The sequence below is a fragment of the Haliaeetus leucocephalus genome, unplaced genomic scaffold (assembly GCF_000737465.1).
Source record: "Haliaeetus leucocephalus isolate CR32 unplaced genomic scaffold, Haliaeetus_leucocephalus-4.0 Scaffold840, whole genome shotgun sequence".
NCBI lineage: Eukaryota > Metazoa > Chordata > Aves > Accipitriformes > Accipitridae > Haliaeetus > Haliaeetus leucocephalus.
The window spans coordinates 3,990,899-4,010,338 of record NW_010973276.1 but is presented as its reverse complement, the minus strand read 5'-3'; the positions used below and the strand labels follow the sequence as shown (position 1 = coordinate 4,010,338).

At 43.1% G+C, this 19,440-nt stretch overlaps 3 protein-coding genes across 4 annotated transcripts in view; 2 read left to right on the top strand and 1 right to left on the bottom strand.

Moving 5' to 3' along the window:
* The first annotated feature begins 711 nt into the window (after positions 1 to 711).
* On the top strand, positions 712 to 13,911 carry CDK2AP1 (cyclin-dependent kinase 2 associated protein 1). The gene is made up of 4 exons (XM_010582221.1): positions 712 to 825; positions 9,165 to 9,271; positions 10,134 to 10,260; positions 13,070 to 13,911. Exons 2-4 carry the CDS (start codon positions 9,194 to 9,196, stop codon positions 13,135 to 13,137), a joined length of 273 nt encoding a protein of 90 aa, XP_010580523.1. The 5' UTR covers positions 712 to 825; positions 9,165 to 9,193; the 3' UTR covers positions 13,138 to 13,911.
* LOC104840918 (chromosome unknown open reading frame, human C12orf65) lies at positions 13,905 to 18,712 on the bottom strand. 2 transcript variants are annotated; one of them, XM_010582224.1, is made up of 4 exons: positions 18,660 to 18,712; positions 16,228 to 16,526; positions 15,282 to 15,524; positions 13,905 to 14,204 (listed from the first exon to the last, which is right to left on the bottom strand). In XM_010582224.1, exons 2-3 carry the CDS (start codon positions 16,489 to 16,491, stop codon positions 15,312 to 15,314), a joined length of 477 nt encoding a protein of 158 aa, XP_010580526.1. In that variant the 5' UTR covers positions 16,492 to 16,526; positions 18,660 to 18,712; the 3' UTR covers positions 13,905 to 14,204; positions 15,282 to 15,311. The 2 variants fall into 2 exon arrangements, with proteins under 2 accessions (XP_010580526.1, XP_010580525.1); XM_010582223.1 differs by lacking the exon at positions 18,660 to 18,712 and adding an exon at positions 17,463 to 18,466.
* Positions 18,713 to 19,058: 346 nt separating this feature from the next.
* MPHOSPH9 (M-phase phosphoprotein 9) overlaps positions 19,059 to 19,440 on the top strand; it is a 32,671-nt gene continuing 32,289 nt past the window's right edge. Inside the window, exon 1 of the mRNA XM_010582220.1 lies at positions 19,059 to 19,190. The gene's annotated coding sequence lies outside the window, so the exon portion shown is untranslated. The remainder of the gene's footprint in view (positions 19,191 to 19,440) is intronic.

The following is a 19,440-nucleotide window of genomic DNA, read 5'->3' as shown; positions in this document are numbered from 1 at the left end:
CCCTAATTTCCGAAGGTAACAGCAGGCAAGTGTTTTTTCTTGTGCTGAGGTGTTTGCTGGAAAAGTGGGTCTCCGTTGCGGGGAGTGTGCGTAAATCAGTGCAGTCTGAACAAAGCCGCAGTAGCAATTGCTTCGCTGTGGAGTATTTGGAGGGGATCTCGCTAATCTGTGTACGTCGGCTAGTATTAAACAGAACCAAAATGGAGAAGTTGGTTCTGACTTAAAAATAATATTTGTCTCCCTTCCCCGCAGCCCCAGCCTGCAGGGTTGGCATCAGACCATCCGCAGCCAGAAATCAGGCTGATTTTTTTTTTTTTTTTTAGAAGAGAAAGTTTCGCGGTTGGGTTTAGGAGGGAGGGAGGGAAATCTGCCTGGGTGATTTTTACAGCGCCGTTTGTGGTTGTAATCCTGGGGGATTGATGAACGAAAGGGATCAACAAGATGCACCTCTATTCTAGCTACCAGGAGAGCAGCAATCTTATTTTACTGCAAGGAATCGTCACCAGCTGGTGGATGAACCGAGGTCCCTGTGCCTCAGACACTTTGATCCTGTGTGGAGCTGAGCTCGGGGGGGCTGCGAACACGTAAAGGCTTGTTGTGCCTGGGTTGTGTGTGGGCAGCACCGGGGGCCCGAGCGCTGGGCTGCAAAGGGGTCAGGAAGCAGGGGATGTGCTAAGGATTTCTTGACAAAAAGCAGAAGTGTCACTGGAGGAAAAAAAAAAAAGAAACAAAACAAAGCCCAGCAAGGGAAACCGTTCTGTCGGCTCCCACGAGAACCTGTGCCTTGCTCTCCGGAACAGCCGTAAAATTGCAGGGAAAACAAAGGTGGTATTTTGCAGTGGTGGGTGAGGGGTGCGGATTAGGTCATGCTATGGGGGGGGATCCGACTCTGGCTGCTCTGCGAGTGAGGACTGCAAAATCCCGGGTCAGACATGCCGCTCACAATGTGAGCTGAGTGGTGAAGTTTCTGTCTCCAGTCCTCTTGCTGCCCTGTCTGTGTGCTTTCTAACGCTCTGGCTCCGATCAGGGTTTTAGATTCTTTCATGCAGTTTTATCTCCCCCCCCGCCCCATCCTTTTTTCCTCGTAATGGCAAGTTAGCAGCAGTTTGCTGTCATGCTGGAACTATTCCTGTCTAAGTTGTCCTCTCTTCTGAGTTCGGATCATCCTCAACACCCCCAGAATCTTTTCAATGAAAGAACGTCCTCCTCTGAATCCAAAATGGGCTCTCTCTTCCCTCCCTGTCTTCTGCCATTATCCTCATGCACCAGCTCTTCCTCTAGCTAGTGGTATTGCCAGCACCGTGGCCTAAGGCCAAGGGAGTTAGACAAAGCAGTCCTTGCAGTTGCACATATCGCATTCAGAGTGATATGACTGCAAATGGCCCCCTCCTTTCTGGAGCTTAATTCTGAGTTGAAGGAGATTGCTGCTCTATTGTGCTTAAATTAAATGCCCCCCAGCCAGGAGGATAAATCCTAGGTTTGCTTCCAAACCTGGGGTGAAGGACACCCCCCCGCCCCCCCGCGCCCCGTCCTGCAGAGGAGAGGAAAACAGGAAATCTGTCCCTTTTGGCCTGAAATCAGCCCTGCAGAAGCCTCTCTGTATGAACGCTGAATATTTTGGTCTTGGCCGACGGAGGGCTCTGGGCAGCTGTGGATCTCACAGGGATTTTCCTCTGGGAGGTAATGCTGCTTCCCTGCAGTGCAGGGCTTCTGGTGCAGGAGTATTTGGAAAGGCAGTGTCGACTCAGCTCCTGGAGCTGCATCCTTGCTGCAGAGCTAACTCCTTTCAAGTTTAGGCTGAGTGGTCACTCTGCAAAATCATGTTTAAACTGCACTCAGTAAGTGGATCAGTGAGATGAAGCAGTGGTGGTTGATGGGTGACTGTGCTCTGTTCTTGCACGGGTGCATGTTGGGGACTCAAAAACCTGGACTGAAGTCCTGAGGGAGAGGAGCTGTTTGGGGGAGGGAATATGGGGGAGGAAGCCTCTGTGGGTTGTCGGCAGATCTGGGGATGACTGCGGGTGAGGAAAATGAGGCTGCTCCGCGAGTGACTCAGGATGCTGGAAGCATCCGGGTGCTGACTCCTCTGCCTTACACCAGGCTAAGGGAAGAAGAATGCATTGTTACAGCAGAATTTGGTGCCTGTTCCTCTTCCCCATTGCCCAGGTCAGTGGTGACACCTAGCCCAGGGTGTCTGCACCCAGGCTTGCAGTGTTTTGTCTGAATTACCAGTCACCTTCCTGGAGGGCCTGTGCTCTGGGAATTGGGCCCCTGTGTGTAGCACCCCAGGTTGTTCATTCCAAACTGCGCTTGGGGAGCCCTGTTGAATCTCCTGCCCAAACACCTTCTCTGCCTGGGCAGTAAAATGTGGTCTGTTAGGGACCTGCAATGCTGTGGCTCTACCTTCCCAGCCTCACCTGACCATGCAGTGTCCCAGGGGAACACTTGCTATCCCTTCTAACAGCTATGTTTTGATTTGCTTGTATTCTCTTGCATATCATACTGAGTCCTGCAAAGTAGTTTACTCCTCATCTTCCTTATGTTTCATATTGTTTAACTCTATTTCTCTGTAAGAGGGCCAGCTGCTGAGCTGAGGGTGAAGTAGAGCATCTCCATTGACTTCAGTAGAACCAGAGAGATTTACACCAGCTGTGAACTGGTCTGTAGTTTGTCTTTCCCCTTGTTTCCATGTGTTTTCTGGCTCTGTGGATATTCACCAGCATTCCTATTTTGTACGGAGTATGCACAGGTCAGAGAAAAGTAGTTTTAAGATACAGAAGCCAGCAGAAACAACTTGGGATTTTCCTTTTGTTTTAATCTGATTCTTGTAGAAATGTCAAGTTTCAAGACAAAAACCTGTTACTGTAATAAATCTTAAAAACTGTTGTATGTAGGATCTGGAAAAACAAATTCCAGCGGACTGTGACAAGGGAAGGAGCTGCGTCTTGGCTCCACACAAGCAAGTGGTGACCTGTACAACAGGTACTGCTGTGGCTGAGGACCAACAGGGCTGTCAGTGCACCTGCCACACCTCACAGCAACCAGAAGTTTCTTGGTGAAAAGTGCAAATTCTTACTGAGAGGTGAAACAAAAAGAATTTCCCTAACTGGGGCTATAGCTTGCAAATGGAGAGACCAATCTCATTCAGTCCTGAGAAACGACACCAAGCACACACTAGGCCATTCCCTATATCATTAAGACTGCAGTGCAGGCTTGCATGAGCAAATGGCTTGCTTGTCACCCTTTGCAGAGACAGCTTATGTTTGATATTCTTTTCCATATTGAGAGGTTGTTTTTGGAGCGGGAATACTGGAAGGAATACTGTTTGTAGGCAGAACAGAGAGCAAAGTGTTCGTGCTGTAGCAGAGGGGATAATTTCTAGGAAAGAGACTCCCCCCTCCGATTCAAACTGAAATTTGCTGGTTCCCTGATTTCTTGAAGTCCATGTGACGTTAAAAATTATCTGAAAAGAAGCACGCTAAACATTTTAGAATTAGCAATTTTCAAGTGGACTTGTTTGGACATTTAGAAAACTGGCATTTTTGGCTTTGTCTACCTGAGTGTTCGGCTTCAGAGCAATGGTATGCTTTTCACAGTCAGCAAATCTCATTGTCACCACCCATCACATGTTGGTTGAGTTGCAGAGTGGTTTTGGTTCATGCTAACTTGATTCCTTTTCGATAAAAGTGAACTAGAAGCTCTGCTCCAGTTGTGCAACACTGATGCTCCATCCCTTTTAATGGGAACACAAGGGTCCGAAACAAAGAGTGGACAGCTTTGAACCATACCCACAATACAGACACTTACTCTGGGAGACCAGACTAAAACCTAATCTTAAGTCGTACCCCCTCACCTCAACTACATGTGGTGTACATGTACCAAATGCTTTCATCTTTTGATCCTTTCCTTGTTGTGCCGAATAACTTGCTAGCGTAGAAATGGCCTGTGTCTTAAGCTAGAAAAGAAGAATGGTGAGGAGTCCCAGTGACTGTCTTTTGTTTTTCTGATTAAAAAAAAAAAAAAGGCAGGGGGTTAGGAAGAGGAGACATAAAACATGTCCGTTATCCACATGGAAAGATTAAATAAAATGAGAGTACTAGAGGAAAGGCCCGGAGTGTGACAGATCAAAAGAGCAAGGCCTCTGGCTGTTATGATAAAGAATGTCCTAGTTCTTGAGAACATATTTATGTGTGTGTGCACTGAATTTTTTTAAAAGGAAATAGTTTTATTCAAAGAAAGGTCTGTTTTTACCACAAGGGCTAATGTTTGAGGGGGAAATAGTGGGTGAAAATACAACTTTCACAGCCAGTGCTATAAGGAATGTCTTGTGCAAATGAGAATGGGGTCCATTACTTTAAATTAAAAAAATTATTGGAAGGTTGGGGAAATGGGGGCTGTCTGTTTTTGCTCTGGGTTGGCAACTCCTGTAGAGTTCAGTGTGTGGCTTGGCTATGCAGTAGATCTACCGGTGTAGAGATGCACGTGGTGTCCCATGGATGGCAAGGAGTTCCAAAGTGCGTAGATGGCTAAGGAATCAAATATTCTTGTAGTCAGCCAAAACACTACAACTGTGATTCAGGCTCTGTTCAGATACTCGCTGCAGAAATGGCTGTGCTGGTTGAAGATGTTACGTGTCCCCTTGTGCTTCAAGATGCTTACCAATGTACGTTGCCAGAGCAGCTTACATGAATGTTTCTCATGTGTTTTCTTGCAAAGTTGTCCAGTTTAGGACAGAAGAATTTATATCCTCTCAGTTGAAATACTCCAGCCTGGCTGTCTTTTACTGCATACTGTCAGGAATCAAACTGCCATCATCTGAAGCAGATGAGGAACGTCCTCCAGTTGTGTGGCAGAGGCAGTAACCTCCAGCACTGGGCTCTATATAAAGAGGTGATGACCGCTAGCCATCTAAATGGCAACAGCCTTTATGTTGCAAGCAACCTCAGCTAGAAGAGACTGTGAAATAGTGATAGAAGCAGTGAGATTCCACAGACTATACCATTTACCTTGGATAAACTCCAGGCTACAGGTATTGCTTCTTGTATGCTGTCATGTTCGTGTGTAGAGAGATTGTAAAATGGCAGGAGTTTACCTATGCAGTTTTATAGGACCTTACAAAGTACAGGGTAATAGAGAAACACATATCCAATGTGGTTGGCTCTTGGCTTGTCTAAGTCATTTCTACATGAGTAAGTTGGTGAGTTGAGTAACTGTTCCTGATTTTACTTTGCTGTTTGTGAAACAGGTTGGCAGTTGAGCTGTGTAGATGCCATGGCATCTGCTGGGAGCAGGTCAGGTGAGTGTACCCTGGCGTTCCTGCTCTCACTGCTTCCTTGCAGGGTACACAGCAAGCTGCCTTCCCAGTTATTATTCCAGAAAAAAACAGCAATAGAATTAAGAATTAAAACTTAGATCAGCAAATTGGTATCATTGCTCAAGCTTGGAGACAGTAGCAAAGGAGCTGAAGGGAACCCTACAAACCTATCAGAAATTAATTGGAAGATTCCTGGTCAGTGGGAGTTTAGGCAAACAAAGGTTGATTTGAGATCCTTTGTCTCCCAGGGTGTTAATTTGGGCTTCAGAGAGACTGCTGGAAGGAAGAGATTTTGACACAAGAATCTCATTTCTGTTTGCTGTATTGTTAGACACCTTCCCCCACCCCCCAATTAATAAAGATTAATATTGATTAACAAGAAAATCACTATATTTTTGTGGGCAAAAATGCTTCTGGCAGTCTTCTGTTTGAATACAGAAATAAAAGACATTGTTGGCACAAGAATAAATGGGTATATAAAAGGTTTTGTGTACATTTAATTAGGAAAGTGGAGGGAGGAAAGTGTGTATATTAATTTAGGTTTTAAACAGCAGCAAGCACTAAGACAATTTGGGATGTGATACAGGGTGTCACTTAAATTCAGTACCAAGCACACTCCCTTTTAGATTCTGTCAATTCTTAACTGTCTTGTCTCCATTGTCATTTTAACGTGAGACTGCAAGCCTCAATTTAGATCCCCCCTCCTTTTTTTCTCTCTAGTGAATACCTAATCATCACACTGATTTTTGACTGGGTATTGACTGTGAGACTTCCTGGCCTAATTTTTCTTGCTAACTATAATAGCAATAGCTGGTGATTTTTTTTATTTTTTTTATTTTTTTTTTTTTTTAAATCTGAGATATACAGGATGTTCAAACATGCAGATATATTTTGGGTTAATTGAGTAATAGTCATCCAACACCCAGGGCTTCTGCTTGAGATTAACATACAAAGTGATAGGTCAAAAAGCTCAAGGTCTGTTACCCTGTGAGATACTAATACCCCCACAATTAATTTAATTTTCATGATTGCATCATCTTAAATTGAGGTGAAATCAAGGATTTTTAATTTCTCCCCCCCTCCAGCTGAGTTTGACTGGCACAACTTCTGACATGGGTGTATGGAGGCTGGTACCATGGCCAAGTCAAATCCTTTTCTTTGTTCTCAGGGCCTGCTGCTGCTGATAAAGTGGTCGGCGCATGGCATTATGTCTTATTACATTTTTGATGCAGACTGCAAAGAAACGGGTAAACTCACCATGGTTACCACGATCTGTCATTTGGCAGGGCATGCCGTACTCAGCAATGGCCTCTAGTGTCTGCAGCACAGCTCTGCATATGTCGTGGGTACAGTAGACAATACAGCACCCCTGGCTGCCGAGGAGACGCAACTCTACTGATCTGACTGCTAATTCAAATCAGGAGCGATGCTCCAACTCCAGCAGCAGGTTTTTACTCATAGTTCCTTCCTGAAAGTTCTTGTTTGTTTTTGTCATTCAGTGTTGACTGAGTCACTGCTGGATTCAAGCTCCCATGCTGAGACCAGCTACTGTCCACTGCAACGCCGTATGTTGCTGGCTTTCACATCTGTGAAACTTTCTGGTCAGCCCCTAGATTCACTGCTTTGTCTTGGCACATCACATTTCTGGTAGGGTTTCTTTCTTATCTAGACATACCCTGCTGTGTTATTTTGTACAGACCAAGTACGTGTCATTGCTTAAATCGACATAACCTGAAACTATCGGTAAATTATCTGTACTCTATTATCATTAACCAATGTGGTGGTGATGAATTGGTTTTTGTTTTGCATGGGCTGCAGCTAAGGTTTGCTCAGTGGGTAGAACAGGATTCCTGAGCCTGGTCATCAGAGCCCTTGCCTTAATTCTGAACCAGTTTGGAGCTCCCAGGTCTTGTATGTGGCTGTTTGCAATAACAGTTCAGGAACAAGTCTTTGCAGGATGGGTCTTTTGTTTTACTGTACATGAGGAAAAATCGCTTAAGTCTTTCTCTGCTTAATTGAGGTAATTAAACCTTCTTACCTTGCAGCACAAGGGGCTCATTAATGTTTCTGAAGCATTTTGAAGTCCTTTGAGGAAAGACGCGGTTTGCTGTTGTGTCATGTTTGATAACTGTTGAAATTCAGTCATCTGGACTTGAAATATTGACTGAGTTGTACATACAGAAATCTTATAATTGTGCATGTATTTTGATAATGTGAAGAACTAATTGAGAGAATAGCTGACAACTGTGGTGTTCCTTCACAGTGCCGTGCTCTATGGGTGTGTTGTTTAGTTTTTTTGGGTTTTACTATGCTTTAGCAAAGTGTGACAATGTGAAACCTTAGCGACAGAAATGCAGATTGTAATGGCATAAAATTTTGCAGCTTAGTTAAAGACAAAGAGAAAACTTGCTTTTTTAAGGTGACTTCGTGACCAGCCCAATTTGCCTTTTCTAGGATTTCACATCCAGTTAGCTATTAAAGATTAAGAACACACTTTCTTCTTGTAATGAATACACCACCATGGTGATATCCTGTGATTAATTCTGCAGTGGAAAGAGACTTCCCAACTGAGGACAAGAGTCTGTTCCACTATGTTCAGCAGTGCTTTTTACACTGTAACTGCTGGCTCTTTCTTTTTGTAGTGAGGGGAAAATATGAAATCACTTGCAACTTTAAAACAAAGCTAGAGATTTACATAGTTCTGAGCCCCAGTGACTTTTAGCATCAGTTTAATTTAGATTTAAATGAAGGCTGGTAAATGAGATCTGTTCCTCATATGAAAGACAGTTGGGAATTTTCAGCAAAGGAGTTTGTAAGGGGGAAGACTTTTCCAGACAGCAGGCAGACTGTGTCTGTGCCTACAGGCAAAGACAGCAGCATCAGTGGATGTAGGGGCACTTGAGCTGCAAGAGTGAACAAGTTGAATGGTATAATGCTCCCTTAGTCCTGACTGTACAGTCCATAACCAGCAGGTCCTCTAGTACTGTTGTGAAATGGGTGGCATAATTAAGTCCCCTAAGAAAAATCTAAAAGTTGTTTCTTAAACCCAAATTCTTACTGTTGCAGTGCAAGGGGGAAGAAGTGTTTTGATTGTTCATTTCTGGAGCAGTCGTCAATGATCACATTAGAGTCTGTTTCTGTATCTCCTAGCTGACTCAAAACCCTGTAGATCTGAAGATGGTCTTTTGTAACTTTAGCAAAAGTAACCATAACCCAAAGTGATGTTATTTTTCCTTTGGTTTACTTATATAGCGCAATTTGACTGGCTAAAAATGTTTGATATCGCACAAAGAGGAATAACGGTAGCTTTCCTCACCTCTGATGTCATACAATGAGCAACAGATCTGATATACCTCAACTGACTGTTCCCTATGAATAGTTTTGGCATTGGCTGAAAATAGTACTGAGGGTAACTTGCATTGACCATGTGATGACACTTTGAGTTGCAAAATTACTTTCAGATAACTTGCACTGAAAAAGTAAAAATAGCACAGTACATTAGACTCATCTGTATGGAATGTATATATGCAAAAATAGGGCTCCTTAATATTTACAGTTTGTCTAGGCAGAACAACCTGTCATGCTACACTGTGTTTCACTTTTAGGCAAACAATTTGCACTGATAAAGTTGCAGGCTGTGCTATTTTCACATGTACAGCAAACATTAGAGAAGCATTAATTTAACCATTCTCTTCCTAGCAAACAGCAGGACTCTGAAATGTCATTAGTGAGTTTAGACAAAGGTGAGAGGTCACAGCTTTTTTCTAAAGTGATTAAAATGTGTCCCAATGGAACAGACTAATTAATCTTTAGATAAAAACAGATTTTTTTTCCTCTTTTCTCTCTACAGCTGGGAGTGTTCACTCTCCCTCCACAAGTATGGCAACATCTGCGCAATATAGACAGCTTATAAATGACTACGGACCCCCATCTCTAGGCTATACACAAGGGATGCAGGTACGGCTCTGCTGCTTGTTTTTCTTTAATCAGATCACTGACCCTGTGTTTGCATAGTAGCATGGATTGTGGCCTGTAATCTGAGGTGTTCCTCCCTCCCACCAAGATTTGAAATCAAACCCAAATGGCAGACTGATTCATCACACATGTCTTGGGATCAAATTAGACTAAGCAGAGTGCTGAGTGAGATTGGTTACTAATTAACTGTTAGTCCCATCCCATCCGAGTCACAGTGAAACATGTCTTGAGTTATGTTCTGATAGTAAGGGCTCTAACATATTTTAAAACGATTTGTTAAAAAATTAATATTTCTATACTGTTTTTGTTCGGCAAATTTACACTCTAAAATTTAGTCTCGTGAATTGTGTGTCACAGACAGTCCTATGGGCTGCTTCAGGAATCTGGTGGTAAACTTCCCATGAAATGTATTTGACTTAATAGGATTTCCCTTATGATATGGGCAGTTTTGTTTTTTCTGCTTCTCACTTTCCCTGCCTAGCTAACTTCTCCACAAAATATACACCAAAACATTGAAAAAGCAGAAACAGAGTTAAATAAGCAATTCCCAATTTGCTGTTCTTGCAGGACTGTTTTAACTTCTGTTTCACCTAAGGTCCCAGTCCTGTAGCTGCATCCTCCTAGCTGATCCCAATTTTTGAAGGGCACGTAGCATGGTGGCCAACTGTAGCAGCAACTGCAAAAAGAAAATCATATTTATATACTAAACCTGAAATTGTATTTTTTTAAAAAGTGGCTTCCAGGGCTATTTCTGGTCTTCCATGAATTTCCAGTTGCTATTTGTTGTAATTGTGGGGTTTTTTTTAGCAGTATTTGATTGAGATTAATCTACTTTCAACTACAGGGTACCAGCAGCAGTCAAGTACCGCAAAGCAAATATGCAGAACTTCTAGCTATCATAGAAGAATTAGGAAAAGAGATTAGACCCACGTACGCTGGGAGTAAAAGTGCGATGGAGAGGCTAAAAAGAGGTAATGTGTAAATTTATAAAAAAAAAATCATGTCCCATCCACTTTGTGCACTGACTACTTGTATACTGCTTCATGACAACTGTTCCTTTGAAAGGAGAGAGCTGTCTTGAGCTCATCATTAAACTAGGCATATTAACAAGCAACTGAAACCTTGGGATACTCTATTCATGCTGTATTTAATAGATAAACCAGTGACAAAATGTGTTTCATGTGCACAAGGGGCGTTTCAGTTAATAATTCAAACCTTATTTTAGAACCCTTAAGGTCTCTAATGGATATGTTCTTTCAGGTTCCTTGTGACTTACTTGCCCCTTCAATTCCCTTTTCTCCCCAGTCTCCAAAATATACAGCCAAGCATTGTTTACTTCTTCTCATATACATCACCCATCTACTTGACCCAAGAGTCTTTACTGAAGTGCATTTTGCCTAAAGAAATACTACGTTGTGGTAATTCACGCTAAGGCTGGTGGAGAGAAGAGCTACAAAAAAAAAAAAAGGTTGTCAGGGAAGGCTGTTCAGACTGAGGTGTCAAACATACACGTTCCTCCTCTCTGTGGAGTGTTGGGCTGCTTGGGCTCCATTACCTGTTGTCAAATGGATGTCATTAAGAGTCCACTAGTAAGGGACATAGAAGCTTTTAGGCCTGGCTGATGAGGTCTCTCTTGCTTTGCTTTGTCAGCTAAAGGGGGTAATAAATGCCCTTTCCTTGCAGTGTAAAAGAAACCCCTGCATGCCCCACTGCTGACATCAGCTTGACATTGTCCTCTGCAGGGGATGTGCGAGGGATATTTCTGAAGGAGCAGTGGGACATTCCACTGCTCCAGCTCCTGAAATGACCCTGAAAGGCCATTGACAACAGTTGTGCTGGCGGTTCGGTCCTCTGACAGTATAATGTAGTTACCTTTTCCTCCCTTTCCTTGGTCCTTGTGCTGAGTTTGGCTCATGCATTCAAGCCTGAATGGGAATGTTACTGTTACAAACTAACTTTACCATCTTACAAATCCCCCTTAAGTTTACCCAAGACTACAAAGCTTTATTTAAGGCTCAACCATTACGGGAGAGTAATATATCTGCCATGACATGCAATAAAATGACTAGTAGCTGTTCTGGGAAAGGATGCAATAAAGTCTGCTGATGAGTGGTAAGTGGAATCTGGCCCAGCTAAAATCAATGTTGCTGGAGTCTCTCTTTATTGCATTGCCTGAGTTAGTATTAATAGATCATGAATGGCAATAGGCTAATGGGGACAACTTGAGAGAGACCGGGAGAGATGCAGACGTTCTCTGAACTGAATGGTTCAGTTTGATGAGGAAAAGTTGTTTTGCTGCTTCTTGCAACGAGTATTTAGTTTGTTGGCTAATGTAGGTTTAAGATTCAATGCTGCCGCTGTGACTTGCCAGTGTTGCAAAGAATCCCGAAGAAATACTTTTTGCTGCCATCTTTTGGTCACAAACACACCTCTCTTTCCATTTTGGGAGCCTAATGGCTGCAGGAGCACGTGCAAGCGTCAGAGCAAAAGTGATTGAGGGTAACCACGTGACTGCAGCCTCCATGGCCATGTGGAGGTTATTTCTGAATAAAGTCCCTGTCCCCAGCTCCACCCGCTCCTAAGCACAGAGGCTGCTGACCTCTAAAATTGGCCAAATTCCCAGTGTTCTCCATAATTCAGGGTAGTTCTGCTGCATAAACTGGGCGTCCTGCCACCAGATCCAGGTCTAATGCACTGCTTTGAGTACACGTTTCTGCATCCCGCAGCTGCAGGATGCAGCTTTACTTGTCTGTGTCAGTTTAACCCTCTGCAATGCCTTGCACCCGTCAAGTCTCAGGTCAGTACTTCTTGGATGTAAAGGCTGTTGCTGTGGTCTGGGCTAGCAGCCTTCTAGAAACAGAATCCACTATCTCTAACTAGAGATTAAACCTCATCTATTGCCTTATTGTCCTTTCTCCACCTTGTTAAGGAGCATGATTGAGCAGAGACATCACCTTCTATCTTGTCCTGTCAGTAAAATAGAACCTCATTTGTTGAAGAAAAATCTGTCCGTCTCTCATTTTAAAATCTATCTATCTCAAGCTCTGTTCTTTCAGCAGCTCTGTGAAGATGAATCTAGATTTAGTTGCAGGATTAGGAATCAAGGTCCAGATTGCTGGAACGCAAGGCAACAGGACTTGTGGAAAATTCCACATTATGTCTATCAGATGAGAGTAGATATGGCAGCATGTAAAGTGGTGATGATGTACACTGGGAGCTGAGCCAGTGTTAGGAGGTAACTTTTTGCACACACCATAAAAAATTTCTTCTTACTCTTACAAGAGACACAACTTGTGTTTAAGCAGTATTATGAAGGCTTGGATTTTGATGCGTCCTCTCAGAGAACTATCCCAAGGTATTAAGACTTTTAGAGCTTGCTAAAATGACTCCCCAAATAACTGTGTATTTTTCTCACTCCACTGTAGCAAAATAACTAACAGGTAGGCAAGATGTTTTTTTTTTTTTTCCCCTTTCTGTTAAGTCTCTGGTTTTAAATAGGCCTGCACTGCACATGAAGATACACCTGTCACTGCAGACCTACAAATCTTAATCATGGTCTCATTCCTGGTTTAGTCCCTTTTCAATTTATAGTGCCAATTTGGGAAAGCAAACTTGTTTAGCAGCAGCTGATGTTTGGGAAGCGAGGGATCTCTCCCTTTTCTGAGGCATGCTGTGGTAGCCTTGGCAACTTGGGACAGAAATAGGTAAACCTTTCTCTGGACTGTCATTGCAAGTGTGACCTGAATGAGATGATTTAATATATGTCCAATTCTTTTGCAGGCATTATTCATGCTAGAGGATTAGTTCGGGAATGCTTGGCTGAGACGGAACGAAATGCAAGATCCTAGCCCACTAATTCAGTTGGAAGATTTTCCATCTCTTAATGAAGAAAAAGTAACACTTATTCCTTTTGACTCTTGAAACATTCAGACAAATTCCTTTATTTTGAATGTTTTACCTTTCTTGTTTTGCCCTTACAAAAATGTATAGTTAAGAATGAGAAAACAAGGGTTTTTCAACTTACGGAGAGTTTGCATTTTGTAAAGACGTTAAAACTCCCTAAAATGTTTCTAAAACATGAAAACTGAACTGCATGCAGAGGAATGCTCTTTCTCTCCCAGGCTATATTTCAGTTCTCTTCTTATCCAGCCACAGTCTCATTCTGTTTTTTTTTCCTTTGACTATATTCACTTAACCCCAAACTGTCAATCTTTCAAAGTTTGACATAAGCTCTAAGGATTTTTTTTAATAAAAGCAGAATAGCATGCTGTACCTAGTAGTCTGCTAAGTCACAATTTGTCATACAGCATAGACCCTGCTTAGAAATAACCTTCCCCTTCTCTTATTTTTCCTTTTTTGTTTGTTTTGCATAAACACTTGCATGACTGTTAGTGCTTTGAAGTCCACTTAAAGTGCATGAGTTATATGGAAAATAGGGAAACCTATTGAATAATAACAAGGTCCTGGAAAGCTAAGTTCTACACTAAGGCTGGAGATTTCAGTTTAAAGTTTGCCAAAAAAAGAGAATTCTGGATAAATTACTAAAACTGTTATTTGCATCTTTGTATGTATTTATTACTTGACGTAATAAAGCTTATTTTCATTAACAGTTTGTATTAAAACTATGTACAGTCACTTTGATCGGATTCATACTCCATGAACAAGAACTCTCAACAGATAAAAATTTAACCTTCATGCAGGAGGCTCAAGTTCAGGAACGGACAAGGGAACGGGCCTGCAGATTGCTGGTGAGTTTCCATCCATGGCACAGTCTGGATGCAGTTATCTCCGTAAGAAGGTGGTGTAGTTGCTAGTAGTCTCCCATTGCTTTCAAAATACTTACTATGGCTTTGGTTCTTGAAGCACTCTCCCTTCACTGTTGAAGGCCAAAACTTGGTGGCAGCCAGTGAGGGTGCTGTCCAAAAATTAAAGAGAAATTCTGGTTAAGCAATTAAAGTTGTTAACAGGATTAAAACGGGAAAGTATACTTCACTAGTGGCTTCAAAATAACAGTAACAAAGGAAATGCAGCTGCATGTATTTGCATAAAATGGGAAACTGTCAGAATGAGTGATGATACCAAAATGCCCAAGTTTAACTGCAGCATAGGATAAACATAATAAGTGACTGTAATTTACTATTGTACAATCAAATCTAAATCCTAAGGAAGATGGGATATCTGGGATATCTACTACATATGGAGCTATGGATACTTGAAGAAAATACAGTATGAAGAGGCAAAGTTAATTACTTCACAGCTTGGATGAATTGGATTCTGTTGCCTTGGGAGGCAGCTTCCAACACATGGTGTTCTTTATCTGTAATGACTCAATTTTACCTTTGAACTGAAGAACATGACGGATCAACCGTCACTTGCAGGAGTGCCTTCCACCCCAGTGCTCTTCACCACTCCAGATAAGATTTGTAAAGCTTCTGTTTAAACTTCATTCATAATGGAGTAGGACAGAGCATTTGTTCAGCTAACAGATCTGAAGGAGGCAACCAGCAACTGGTGTCTCTTCCATCAGCATGTCTGTTTACACTATCAGAACCAGTATCTAAACCTGGTCACTGTTTATAAAGGATTTGTGTCAGTAGAGGCATTGGCTGAGTAAGGATGGAAAGTTATAATGCTTTAGGGCTGTTCTCTGTATGTATTGGAACTCCTACAAAGCATCATAAGGTATCAGCTTAGTAGTAGGGCAGTAGATCTATTGAATTTTTTTTGTCTCCATTAACAACGGTGGAGAGGTTATAGTTCTTTTTTAAGAAGGATTGGTTCATCATCTTTGGAACTTGGCAGAAAAACTGATTGCTAAAAGTCATTAATGAGACGATGGCAGACAGAAGTAGGAGTACATGACTGCTTTTATCACGTCAGTTTTACAGTAATAGCAGGTCAATACTCAGCATTTCAGTTCTGCTTATGAAGCCCTACATCATCTGCTAGTTTGAAAACTGTGTTTAGGTGTAATGACAAACGTTTCCCTTACCCTACTAGGGCAAGTCAGTATTTCACATGTTTATTTCTTATCCAATTGTTGCATCTCTTTAAAGTGCTTTTTCCTTTCTAGGTTTTCCTTTGCTCTTCTTTTTTTCTCCTGCTTCTTCTTCTCTGATGCTTTCTTCTCTTTAAAAACATCACTGTCTTCACCTTTGTAGAAAAGGTCAACTTTTTCCTGCAGGATTTCTCTGGCTATCTTTCGGTTCTGCTCCACTGATCTTGTTTGATGACACTGAAGAAATAGAACAGGACGTTTTAACTGGAACTTTAACCTGTTTATTCTTCTGCTTTCCATTTCAGTCTACATATTCCTGCCATTACAGTAAAGGAACTCCCCTCCCCCCACCCAAGCCAAGAGCATCCTCCTACCAAGAACTACTGGAACTTTTGTATCCAGATACATTTTTGGAGAGGCTGCCTAATAATTATTTGTTACTGTAACTTGTCAGACTGGCTTTTGCATTAATCTTTAATGCTTCCATATTATCTTGGAAAGCTTCTTCTGAGTATAATGTAACTGTATATTCCCCTTGTGATAAGGAAGCAAAGATTAATTTCAAAGTATTAATCCACAAGAAGTAGGTAAGAGTAATGCTTAAAAAGAATCTGCAAAATGAGTATGATCAACTTGTTAAGGAAGACATTCTAACTCACAAGAGGGTTAGGAATGTGGAAGCTGCCACTGAAAGACAGCTACAATGAAGATACATTTTATTGAAAACTACAAAATAGTACTGCATGTCAAAGCCAGGAAGATCAGCTGTGACCCCAGGTTTATTTATCTGCTGACAGACAAACCCGCTTCTTGCTCAGATTCTTTACAATGCATACAAACTTTTCCTCCAAGAGATTTGCACTGTGATTATGCTTTACTATGAAAGGAGAGTTGGAAGACACAATGCAATTTGTGACTTAATGAAATAAAATATAATTACCTTCACTACAATCCCAGATGGAATATGCTTCAAGACAACACAGTTGTTTGTCTTATTTGTGGCTTGACCTCCTGGGCCATCACCTCTTACAAATGTTTCTTTTAATTCTGCCTCAGTTAGTCCAATGAGATTGAAAGAGTTCTTCTTTCCTGCTGCCTGAAGTAAGGGCACTCTGAGCAGAGAAAATTGCTGCTTCCTCAGAATCCATGGTCTCCACGATGGTGTTCGTAAGAACATAAAAGGAAATAAACTTGGAACATTCATACAGAAATGGGGACACAGTTTCTCTGGAATGAAACCTGAAACAGAAGTGGAGAATGGAGTTTACCATGAGAATCGTTGTTTTAAGACGATCTAGTTTAGCTGCACGTCCTGAGTGATATTTTGTTACTCAGATTTATTTTCAAATAAATTTGAACTGGTTTCATAGGCATTTGCCTTGAAAATTTACCATTCTGAATGGAATTTCAGTTCTCATTGCAACTAGGTTTTTTAAAATAGTCTAAGATTATTATTTCGTTGTTGAAGGGGAAGTGGAAAACAAGTATATAAATTAGTAGTCCTACCAACACTTGGCAAATACTACAGATAGCAAAAAAAAAAAAGGAGAGGAAAGAGAGTCTACTTCTATCTTGCAGTGTGACTGGGAAGCCTTTGTGGACACTCCACTCATGCCCAGGTTGTGTCTTGCTGGCACCAGTACCTGCAATTCACATGTTGACACATGCTTGAACTACCTCGAGGGAGGACAGGTGAGGACACAGGAATCTTCCTCTGAGGTTGCCTTAAACAGTGCTCTAAAGTACTGAAGGAAACCTGCTGGAAGAAACAGCAAATTTACATAATATAACTGGCCCAATAATGTCTTGACTTCCCATGTTCACTGGCTTACAGTCATGGAAGACTGCAAAGAGGAGGTAGAGGGAAAACAACAATCAAAAAAAAAAAGAACAAGACTGTATGTAGAACATTTCTGTCCCAAGGATATGGATAACAGAAGTCAGATCTGGCAGAACAGCTCAAGTAGTGTAAACAAGTCAGAATGCAGAGATGGATTTTTACCTGTAAGAATGATGCACGACTGCTCAGTCAAACCAGCTGACTAACAGTACACAGCAGAACTCTGGTATGTATATTTACAGCTACAGACTGATTTATGATTTTGAGTTCTAAGATTCCTTTTTTAATGATAGGTTAGTACAGGAAACAGAGTAATCCTTATCCAAACAGATTACCTGATCTAGACTTTTCTTTTGACCTTGCTCCATTACAGTGGTTTCCAGATTTTGAGGTCAAGCTCTAGTGTGCATAGGATTTGGAGAGTGGTCTAATACAGCAAATGTGGTAAATTCCATTTCAAATTAGAAGTATTCTATGTTGATCCTGTTAACAAGCTTGCCCATCCTGCTCTACTCTCATAACTTCCTGTATAGTCCATCAGATGGAGGAAAGAGAATCAAGGAGTAAGCAGACCACCAGGTTTTCAGCTACTACTTCTTCACATGCTGATTTTTCCCAGGTCGAGTTATTAACAAAGGCAGCAAAGTATGCATGGAAGTATGCGTTATCCTCATGGATAATGAGGAATGTCAGGTTCTACTGCTGTCAGATGGTACTCTTCAACAAGGCATTAGGTAAGCGGCTGTTGTGCTTGAAATATTTCGATTCAGAATAAAATACTTAAGTGTGTGAAGAAGCATCACTTAGCAATAAACATCCATAAAAGTTGAACATAACTGTTGAAATAAAAATAATTTTAAAGCAAGCTTTTATTGGCAAGTAAAGATGTCCACTTGGTGGCACTAGAAGGTATAACTTTTTTTTCTGCAAAAAACAAGCAATAAAAATGAGCAGAACTACTACTTAGTTCTGATACTTAACAGTAGGTTTAATATGGGCACTACCCATTTAAAGTAGCTTGTTTTGAAACCAGGACTGACAACTGTCTGCGCTGCCCGATCTTAGTAGACAAGGTAAAAAAATCATCTTCACTGGAAGCCTGTTTCTACTACTTGACACTCTAGAACAAGAGTAAATCTAGAACTAGAGAGTTTTCTCGAGATTTCACTTAGCACAAGAAGCCTCCAAGAAACACATGCCTTAGAGCGCATAAAAGATCTTAACGTGACAATGCTTTAATTCTTAAAAGAAAAAAAAAAAAGAAGCTTTGCTTATGAGATTTCATTGCTTATGAGACGTCCAGGAAACGAGGCGAGTGGCAAGATTTCAGAAGCGGCGCCCGCGCCACACGCCGCTAAGGAGGTAAAGAGCAGCGGCCGCCCGAGACCCGTGGCTCCGCGCTCGCTGCACCACGACCCCGGCCCTCCCAGGCCTGCCGCCTCCCCTCCGGACTGCAGTCACGAACGGGGCCCCGCCGCAGACCCGACTCCCGGCCGGAGCCGAGGTCAGCTGCCCACGCCGCCACCTCTTACCTCAGGCGACTCGAGGCGAGCGCCACCGCCCCCTCCTGCCGCCGCAATGCGCAGGCGCCGCCGCTGCGCACGCGTACTCCGCCCTATGCAGTTCCCGCACCGCTTCGCGCCTCGGCGGGCTCCTCTGGGCATGCGCACCGCGCGGAGGCGGTGTTACCGCCAGGCTAATTGGCACTTGGGAAACCAATCGTTGCGCTAGGGGCGGGCTTACGCACGCCGTCCATCCACTACCAATCAGGATCTGGGAAACAGTACGGCGCGTAGCCGCACCAGCCAACCCCCTCGCGGCGGCGCGCGTACTTTTCCACGTAGCGAATCAGAAGGGAAGGCGCGGCCTGGCGCGCGGTCAAGACGGCCAATCGTCGAGCCGAGCTCTGTCTCGAGTGGCCTCTACCCCACCACGTTCGAAACTCGGCCTCCAATCGCCGGGAAGGAGGCGGTGGGCCGCGCCTGTTTATCGTCTAACGGTCGCTGGTGGAGGCAGCTCTCGGGCCGCTGCGAACGCCTCCTCGTGGGCTCCCAGAAATGCGGGTAGGAACCGGGCGAGCCCTGGGGGCAGGTGGCGGGGCCGGAGCCGGCAGCGCCGCTGCACTTGGCCGCGTCCCAGCGCCGCGGGGCTGCCTCCGCCGCTCCGCCCCTTTCCCCGACGAGTGGCGGGCCCGCCAGCCAATCCCAGGCGGTGGCGCCGTCAACATCCCGGAGCGCGAGGGGCAGCTGCCCAATGGGAGCGTGGGGGCGGAGCTTGACCTCGGGGGGGCGGTAGGGGCGGAGTCCCGGGGGG

Bases quoted from the DNA above. Each gene is read 5' to 3' on its own strand.
- CDK2AP1 (XM_010582221.1), top strand. From the start codon at position 9,194: ATGGCAACATCTGCGCAATATAGACAGCTTATAAATGACTACGGACCC. The intron at 9,272-10,133 runs GTACGGCTCTGC...TTTCAACTACAG, and splicing joins GCTATACACAAGGGATGCAG to GGTACCAGCAGCAGTCAAGT. The intron at 10,261-13,069 runs GTAATGTGTAAA...ATTCTTTTGCAG, and splicing joins GATGGAGAGGCTAAAAAGAG to GCATTATTCATGCTAGAGGA.
- LOC104840918 (XM_010582224.1), bottom strand. From the start codon at position 16,491: ATGAATGTTCCAAGTTTATTTCCTTTTATGTTCTTACGAACACCATCG. The intron at 15,525-16,227 runs GTAATTATATTT...CTATTTCTTCAG, and splicing joins CATCTGGGATTGTAGTGAAG to TGTCATCAAACAAGATCAGT.